The following is an 8,378-nucleotide window of genomic DNA, read 5'->3' on the forward strand; positions in this document are numbered from 1 at the left end:
ATGATTGTGTGCAGGGAGGGGGCGCTGTGTGTCCGAGGGGAGGGAGCTGAGGAGGGGCCTCAGCATTTCTGGGGGGTATATCTGTGTCTGGGGGGGGGGTTATGTCTATGGGGGGGCATGTGTCTATGGAGGGGACTTTGTGCCTGTGAGGACTGGGGTCCTCATTGCTATGGGGGAAGGGGCTCTCTCTATGGGGGGTCCTTGTGTCAGTGGGGAGGTCCCTGGGGGGCTCCGTGTCCATGGGGGTTCCCTGTGCCGGGGCTGGGGGGTCTCTCTCTATGGAGGACTGTGTCTATGGGGTGTTTGTCTAGGGGGTGTTTGTCTAGGGGGGTGCTCGTCTTTGGGGGCGGTGTGTGTAGGGGGGTTCTCTGTACCTAGGGAGGGGTCTGTATATCTGGGGGGGGTTATGTCTGTGGGGACCGTGTGCCTATAGGGGGCTGTCTTCGATAGGGCCCTGTAGCCGAGGGCGCCTCTCGAGTCTCGGGCAGCCCAGGGCGTGAGACGGGGCTGCGGGGTGACACTGTCGTGCCGCCCCCGCCGTGCGGCTGCCCCTTTAAGAGCGGCGGGGGGCGGGGCGGGGTGACGTCACGCCGCCCATTGATAAAGGCGGCGGGATTCCCTGCCGCCCCAGCGGGAGCGCTCGGCGGCGGCGCCACCACGTGCGCGGGCGCGGCGGCGGATCCCCGGCCCGGCATGGAGCCCGCCGGCCTCTACCCGCCCTTCCCCGCCGCCCTCCTCCCCCGCGACCGTCCCGAGCCCGCCCCGACACCGCCGCCCCGGGCGGCCGAGACCACCCGCATCATCACGGACCCGCTCTCGGGCCGCTCCTACTGCAAGGGCCGCCTCCTGGGCAAGGTACCGCCGCGGGGGGGTACGGGGCGCCGCCCGGCTGCCGAGCGCCGTGCTCGACTCCTTCCCTCCCTCCCTCCGGGGAAGCGAGGCGGCCCCTAGCCGCGGGGCTCCGGGGGGGCCGGGAGGCGCGGGGCTGCCAGCCGCCCCGCCGCGGGCTTCGGGGCGCGCGTGGGAGGCGGCGGCGGTCCCGGCCCGGCCGGGCGTCTCGGCAGCTGAGTGTGCAGATCCGCGCTGACATCACGGCAGGAAAAACCTGTCTGCGCTGCTCGCTTTCGGTGGCCTCCGATCTCCCGGCCTGTTCTACTTTCCTGCCCCGTGCAGGACTTTCCGGGTGATCTGTCCTGTGGAAAGATGCAGAGCCTTGCTGTGGTGGGAGGAAAAATGCCCTGGAGACTTTACAGGAACTGAATAAAGAAAATCTCTAGTTGAGAGCCTCGTAGTTCAGATCTTAGTGGGCAATGTAGCAGGAGGAAGAGAGGCTTATGACGCTCTCCAGGCTGCGTTGCAAGGAAACAGTCGAGGAGGCTTGTAAGCGCCCAGGGTGGCTGAGACAAGAGCAAAGAACTTTCTTGCTTATCCCTAACCACATCTTCCTTTGCAGGGGGGGTTTGCACGATGCTACGAAATGACGGACCTCTCGAGCAACAAAACCTATGCCGTGAAGGTCATTCCTCACAGCCGGGTGGCTAAACCCCACCAGCGGGAGAAGGTAGGCGGTGTGGGGCTGCCAGAGGGTGCCGGGATGGCAGGGGTGCAGGGGGAGCCCTGTGCTGACCCGCGGCTCTTGCTCTGTTTCAGATCACCAATGAGATTGAGCTGCACAGGGACTTGCACCACAAGCACATCGTTAAGTTCTCCCATCACTTTGAGGACTCGGAGAACATCTATATCTTCCTGGAGCACTGCAGTAGGAAGGTGAGTGCTGGCTGCCAAAGGTTCCCATAAAATGAGCCACAGGTGGCTGGTGCCAGGCTGTATCTGAGGAGCTGCGTTAGCACTGTTTCTCCTGGTTTCTGTTGTTGCCTGCTCTGTTTCACCCTCTGAGCTAAACCTGCTCAGCCCCAAGCTGTTTGCTTGCATCGGATACGCCTCAGATACTGTGAACAGGACAGGCAATCTGCTTGTGTTGGTAACTGTAGTCTGCCCATAAATCCACTGGTTGTGCTGAGCATCCTGTGGTGACCTCAATGCTTTGAGTTCATGGCCATGGCAGAAGGATTATTTGTGGGTGTGTGACTCGTGGAAGAACTAGCTTTTGCCTGCCCCTTGCCTAGTGGGTACAGCTGCCTGTTCTCCCTGCCTGCAGTCCCCTAACTGCCTTTTCTCCCTCTGCAGTCCCTGGCTCACATCTGGAAGGCTCGCCATACCCTGCTGGAGCCAGAAGTGCGCTATTACCTCAAACAGATCATCTCGGGCTTGAAATACCTCCACCTCAAGGGTATCCTACACAGGGACCTCAAGCTTGGTGAGTGCTGCTGTCAGGGCAAAGAGCTGTGTGGGGACTGGGCTGCCCTACAGTGATTAGTGCTGATGCATCACTCTCGTCTTGTAGGTAACTTCTTCATCAATGAAAACATGGAGCTGAAAGTGGGGGATTTTGGTCTCGCTGCTTGTCAGGATATCTCTGACCAGAAGAAAAAGTAAGTCCAAGTTCCCTGCTCCAGAGCTGTTCTCCAAGGGCTCTTCTTTTTCCTGGCCAGCATCTGAAGCAGAGGGGCAAGCAGCCCTCCTGGCTGCAAGGGTGGCAGGGGCAATTCTCGCCTGCAGCCACAAGCCCCAGGCAGCTGGGGCAGGGAGAGGGGGGTGAAGGGCTTGCAGCCCCTCCAGGAGGGAGCTCGAAGCTGTCAGAACAATGTGCTCACTATGGCTATTGTGCCTGCCAGGCTGCCCTGCCGGGTGTGCAGGGCTGGGGACACAAAGGCTCTGTTCCTTGCTGTATCGAGGACAAGCCCTTCCCAACAGCTCTCCAGGAGCAGCTGCTCCTGACCCCTGGGAGCTGGGGGGGGTGGTGCTTGTGTGGGGGCTCTTGTAGATGGATGGAGTCTCTTGGCCCCAAAGAGTAAAACAGGAGGGGGTAGAACAGTCTGCAAGCTAAAACTGAGGGCTTGGATGGGGAGAGGCTGGTCGCAAAGGGGTGTGAAGCATGTGCTGACCCAGTTCTCTCCCTACAGGACAATATGTGGGACCCCCAACTACCTGGCCCCTGAAGTGCTGCTGCGGCAGGGCCATGGGCCCGAGTCGGATGTGTGGTCTCTGGGCTGTGTCATGTAAGTCAGTGCTGCTGTGTGCAAAGGGTTGTGGGCTGGGTGGGGATGGGGTCTGCACAGTCCTGCCTGCTCTGTATGTGTCCCCAGGGCTGGGGAGAGCGGTGCTCTGAAGCAGTGCCGGCGAGAAAGTTGTGCTTCATCTTGTGGGTTTGCAGTGGCTGCTGAAAGGCAGGGGGAGGGCAGCAAGCGGCTGGGTCTGAGTGCTTCTTCTGGAGCAGGAATCCCGTCTTGGGGGCTGGGATGCTGCTCAGGAGCTCTGCAAGTGGGAGCTGCACACCTGCAAACTCTCTCATGCTGTTTTCAGCCCTGGTTCAAAGCGGGCTTGACCGACTTGAAAACATGATAAACAATGGAAAATCTTGGTGGCTGCGGCAGCTGCTGTGCCTGTTTGTACGGGGAGCGATCACTGAGTCGCTTGTGCTGCTTCGATGAATCTCTAGCCCCTGCCTGGCCACTACCCACAAGCTTCCTGCTGAACTTTCCACTCTGGTGCCTGCGAAAGCAGCCTCAGCAGCACGGGGGGTGCGCTGGGGCAGGAGCAGCAGCAGTGCAGTGGCTGGGGGGAGGGGGGAGGGAGTGGGGGTGGCCTTTGCCTCCCCAGCCCTCCCCTGGTTCTTAAGGGCTCCCTGCCTGTTGCTCTAAACAGTTGCTAGGAGGAAGCGTGGCCGGATGCGAGCGCGGCTGCCCTGCTTGCTCATTCCCCCAGCTGGGAAGCTGTGCTCCCAGCCAGGTGTGGCTGGCTGCATGTGAATAACTTCCTTGCTCTAAGTGCTGCTGAGTCACAAGTCCTTCAGGGATGTAACCCCGGCATGTGTGTCCCCTCCCAGGTATACCCTGCTCTGTGGGAACCCTCCTTTTGAGACCTCTGACCTCAAAGAGACCTACAGGTGCATCAAGCAGGTGGATTACAGCCTGCCTGCCTTCCTCTCAGTGCCTGCCAAGCACCTCATCGCCGGCATCCTGAAGCGCAACCCCCAGGATCGCCTCACGCTCGAGGAGATCTTGGACCATGAGTTCTTCAAGGTGAGCAGGCAGGAGCCTGCAATCAGATCTCTGGGCTGGTGTGATTCTTCTCCAGGCAGGATGAGGCTTTTCTGGCTCTGCAACCCCTAGCACAAAGTACAGGGCACTGCCCTTGGTGTGCTGTCCTTGTCACCCTGGCTGCAGTCCCTTGAGGGAAGTGGTTGGTGTCCGGTGGAAATGCCAGCTGGAGGAATTGCTCTGGATGCCGAGGAATCTAGTTTGGCTCCCTGCTGCTCTGTCCCTATAGCACAAGCTGTTTCCCATACTGATGATACTTAAATGCCTATCCTGGATCTGCGGTTTGACAGAAATGCAAGCTGGCTGTCAGGAGGGTTGTGAGTGACTAGTCAGCTTGGGGCAGCTGCTCTGCTGTGCAGCACGTGGGCTATGGAAACTAAAGCCCTGCTTTGACCTCTCTGCAGGGCTACACGCCTGAGAAGCTCCCTCCCAGCAGTTGTGTAATGGCTCCAGAGCTGTGTCCCCCCAACCCAGCCAAGAGTCTGTTTGCTAAAGTCACCAAGACACTCTTTGGGAAGAAGAAACCCAAGGGTAAGGCTGTGTTCTCATCCAGGCAGACAGGAGCCCCTGGCTGACCCTTCCTCCAGGGAAAAGTGGGCCCTGGGTCCTGGTGCGACCTCCTGATGGTGCTCTGTAGCCCCTTTGTGGGGCTGGCCCAAATTGGGTTTACCCCTGCCCTTCCGGTGTTGCATTGCTGGTGGCCTGGCGCTGGGTGTGCTCGCCTGGCAAGCGGATGCTGGGCTGTAACCCGCAGTGGGTAGTTCCTCCTGGAAACCTTGTGTTGCATGAGAACTGGGAAGTGAAAGTGGGAGGCAGCTGCCTGACACCATCCTTCCCATGATGGACATGGGAGAGGCCAAGGGAGAGCCAAGCTATTGGGGGTGGTGGCCTAAATACCTATTTTTTTCCATGCCCAGCAGTGGGCTCATTGCCTGCTCTCTCCTTAGCCAAGAAGGGCTCTTCAGAGGACAAAGATGACATCTCCAAGCTGGTCACTGGGTTAATGAAGACCTCAATCTGCCGACAGATGAGCTACAAAACTCTGGAAGGGAATGAGGTGAGAAGAGCAGGGCTTGTCCCCAAGTCCAGCTCCACCCTACCTTAAGAGACCTGGTTGGGATGGTGCTAATGCCAGGTCTCTCTGCAGGCCACCCCAGTATCATGCCGCAGTGCCAGTTCCAGCCCTGTGGAGACGCTGGCAGAGGAGACATCTCACAAGTCTGCGTCCCCCTCCATCCGGGGGACAATGGCCAGCAGCTGTGAAGGTGAGCAATACCTACCTGGGCCACCCTGACCCATCCTGAGCTTCCTGACCTGCTGTGGCTGATAGCAGAGGGGACAGGATGGTTGACTCAAAGCTTGTCATCTTCCCTCTGCAGCCTTTGACGACTGCGTCACTGCCTCTGCTGTCATTGAGTCAGCTGTCCGGCTCCTGCGGACCTGTCTGTCCTGCATGCCCCCAGGTAAGCCAGTCAGAAACAGCCCCGGGACAGTGCACTGTGTCCCCCCCTCTCCACAGGATGAAGACAGGGCTGCAGTTTGGGGTACCTTAAATACTGTTGGAGCCTGCTGCTGGGAGGGTCTGCTTGCCTGGGGTGGGATGGTGAGCTGGGCAGAGGCAGACTGCTCACCTCCTTCCCCATCCCACCAGCAGACAGAAACCCAGCCTCCCTGGCCTGGCATGAGCAGTTTGTCTGGGTGAGCAAGTGGGTGGATTACTCCAACAAGTATGGCTTTGGCTACCAGCTCTCCAACCACAGCATCGGGGTCCTCTTCAATGATGGCACGCACATGATGCTTTCTCCCAACCACAAGTAAGCAGGGGGGAAGGTGCTGGTGTCTCTGGGGCCAGCCCCTTGGCAGGGTGGGTGGGAAGGGGCTGGTGGAGGTGGGGGGAGGCCCCACCAGTTGTGGGCTTGGGGCTGGGTGTGCTGCGTGTCCCTGAAGCTCAGTCTGCTCCCCTTCCTAGGATGGTGCATTACAACTTTACCAACAGCAGACACATTGCATTCCCTGTGTCTGCCATCCCTGAGCAGCTGCAGGGACAGATGAGTGTCTTGCGCTACTTTGCATCCTACATGGAGCAGCATCTCATGAAGGTGGGTCTGTGGGGGCCCTGGTGAGGAGTGGGCTGGGACCATAGGCAGGCTGAACATCAGTCACAGCTTGACTGCTCAATGCAGAGTTATGGGAATCTCTGCTTGCAGTCTGTGGCCAGGTGGACCCTGCTGTGTCCTGGTAGCAGGACCCCTGCTAGGGATATAGCCAGCCCCACTGTTTGCACTCCCTCTGCCCCAGACTGGCATGGGTAACTTATGTAGACATTTCTCTCCAAGGGAGGTGACTTGCCCAGCATAGATGACCTTGGGCAGCCAGCCCTGCTCCTTCTGCAATGGGTGAAGACTGACCAAGCCTTGCTCATGCTCTTCAGCAGTGGCACCCTCCAGGTATGTGCGGGGATGTCTGACCCTATGGGAAAGAAACCAGCTGGGGACTCCCAGCCTGGGTTAGATTTTGTCCACTGGAGCCCAAACTGGACAAGTCCAACTGTGAAACTAGCTGTTGGTCCAGGATGCTGCTCCTGTACCTAAAGCTGCTGGCTGTGGCTTGTCCAGCCTCTGGAAGGGCATAGGGAAGCACCATGCTTTGGCCAGCCACTTCTGGCTGCTCTGGTGCTTGGGCCAGTTGTGTTCCTCCTGCAGGGTGTGGAGTGGCTGATGCTCCCAGGCTGGTTGGGGAGGAGGAATGGGTTGAGGCAGGAAGTGTGGCTCCATCTCCGCTTCCACTGTGCTGTGGGAGGTGTGGATTATACCAAGCTTGTGCTTAATGCTGGCCCCACCTGTCTCCTAGGTGAACTTCTACAATGATCACACCAAGGTGATCATCAGCAAGCCTGACCACTCCTGCCTTGTCACCTACATCAACCGGGAGCGCAACTCCTACACCTACAAGCTGTGCAGCATCCAGGAGCTGGGCTGCTCTCCTGAGCTCCAGCACCGCCTCAGATACATACTCAAGCTCCTCCAGGAGCGGGCTGATGCCTAGCTTGGGACCTGGGGGACCCTCTCTGGATGTAGAGGTCTCCCCTTACCCTCCCACAGGATGGGAGGTGTTGTGGTGCTGGATGACTACCTGGGCACCTCATACTCTGGTGCTCAGCTGGACTTTATAGACTAAGACACCTGGATGTGGTAAGGCAGCTGGTCTGGGTGCCCTTCGTCCTTGCTGCTCCTTGGCTTTTGGCAATCACTGCCTCTGTGCTGGCAGCTCCTGCTCTGGTGGTGCTGGTCTTGGTGGAGTGCCCTGGGAGACTGGGGCAGAGCAGAGGGGGCAAGTAAGTGCCCTGCAGCCTGGTTTGGGTTTGTAGCCTGGTGCATCCTTGCAGTGGCTGGTGCTTCAGCCTTCCCTGGCTATCTGTTGCCTGCCACCAGGGCTCTGGCTGTCCTGGCACTTGGCAATGTGCTCAGCTGCCAGCTTCACCTGGAAATCAGGCTCAGGCATATTAACAATTGTCTCCAGAGTCCTGAGCTGAAGGCTCAGGTTGCTGTGGGGTGGGGATAACCCCTCCCCCCAAGAGATAGACAGAGGTGAAGGGCCTTGCCTGCCTTGCCAGTGGGGTGCATGGACTGGTGCATGCTGTTCCACAACCACTACACTAAGGAGGGGAGTAAGGCTCTTTTGAGCAGTGCTAGAGTTGACCATGCTCCAGCTGCTCCCAAATTTGTGATTTGTCTGGTACAACTTGAGGCTTGATAAAGGAAAAAGGGATCTGAGGGCTTGTCTGGAGAAGCCCTCATTTTGCTGGGACCTAGGGGAGGTTTCTTGTTTCGAGTCTCTGCTGGGTGGGACTATTTATGTATCTTATTTATATGGATTTATTTATTTTCCTCTTGGACTTTTCATGTGCAGCTCCCCTGTCCCTGATTCACCTCAATAAAAAATTTCCTCTTGTAAGAGCAAACAGTCTCCACCTTGCTTGGTGCTGGGTCCTGTGCCACAAACTGGCTATAATTCCCCAAGGCAAGGGAACAGAGCATCTTCATCCTTGCTTCAGGCCTTCCCTCTGCCTGGCATGCCAGAGCCTCCTTGGCAGTGGTATGGGGGCAAGGTCATGGAGCTGGGCGTGCTGGAAACCCTATAGGCTTGAGCTGGTGTGGGGATGAGACCCTCCCCAGGGCTGACCAGGATTAGCTCTTGCTGATTGCTGACTCTGACCGT

The 8,378-nt window shown here is 58.5% G+C and overlaps 1 protein-coding gene across 3 annotated transcripts; it reads left to right on the forward strand.

Moving 5' to 3' along the window:
* The first annotated feature begins 597 nt into the window (after positions 1 to 597).
* PLK3 (polo like kinase 3) lies at positions 598 to 8,121 on the forward strand. 3 transcript variants are annotated; one of them, XM_026104676.2, is made up of 15 exons: positions 598 to 855; positions 1,454 to 1,561; positions 1,651 to 1,767; positions 2,188 to 2,317; positions 2,405 to 2,492; positions 3,024 to 3,119; positions 3,947 to 4,142; positions 4,565 to 4,691; positions 5,108 to 5,217; positions 5,308 to 5,425; positions 5,540 to 5,623; positions 5,812 to 5,974; positions 6,130 to 6,259; positions 6,497 to 6,607; positions 7,011 to 8,121. In XM_026104676.2, exons 1-15 carry the CDS (start codon positions 694 to 696, stop codon positions 7,203 to 7,205), a joined length of 1,935 nt encoding a protein of 644 aa, XP_025960461.1. In that variant the 5' UTR covers positions 598 to 693; the 3' UTR covers positions 7,206 to 8,121. The 3 variants fall into 3 exon arrangements, with proteins under 3 accessions (XP_025960461.1, XP_025960477.2, XP_025960470.1); XM_026104692.2 differs by having other exon boundaries at positions 5,815 to 5,974; XM_026104685.2 differs by lacking the exon at positions 598 to 855 and adding an exon at positions 1,026 to 1,380.
* The last annotated feature ends 257 nt before the right edge of the window (positions 8,122 to 8,378 follow it).

The sequence above is a fragment of the Dromaius novaehollandiae genome, chromosome 8 (assembly GCF_036370855.1).
Source record: "Dromaius novaehollandiae isolate bDroNov1 chromosome 8, bDroNov1.hap1, whole genome shotgun sequence".
Taxonomy (NCBI): domain Eukaryota; kingdom Metazoa; phylum Chordata; class Aves; order Casuariiformes; family Dromaiidae; genus Dromaius; species Dromaius novaehollandiae.

Bases quoted from the DNA above. Each gene is read 5' to 3' on its own strand.
- PLK3 (XM_026104676.2), top strand. From the start codon at position 694: ATGGAGCCCGCCGGCCTCTACCCGCCCTTCCCCGCCGCCCTCCTCCCC. The intron at 1,562-1,650 runs GTAGGCGGTGTG...GCTCTGTTTCAG, and splicing joins AACCCCACCAGCGGGAGAAG to ATCACCAATGAGATTGAGCT. The intron at 4,692-5,107 runs GTAAGGCTGTGT...CTCTCTCCTTAG, and splicing joins TGGGAAGAAGAAACCCAAGG to CCAAGAAGGGCTCTTCAGAG.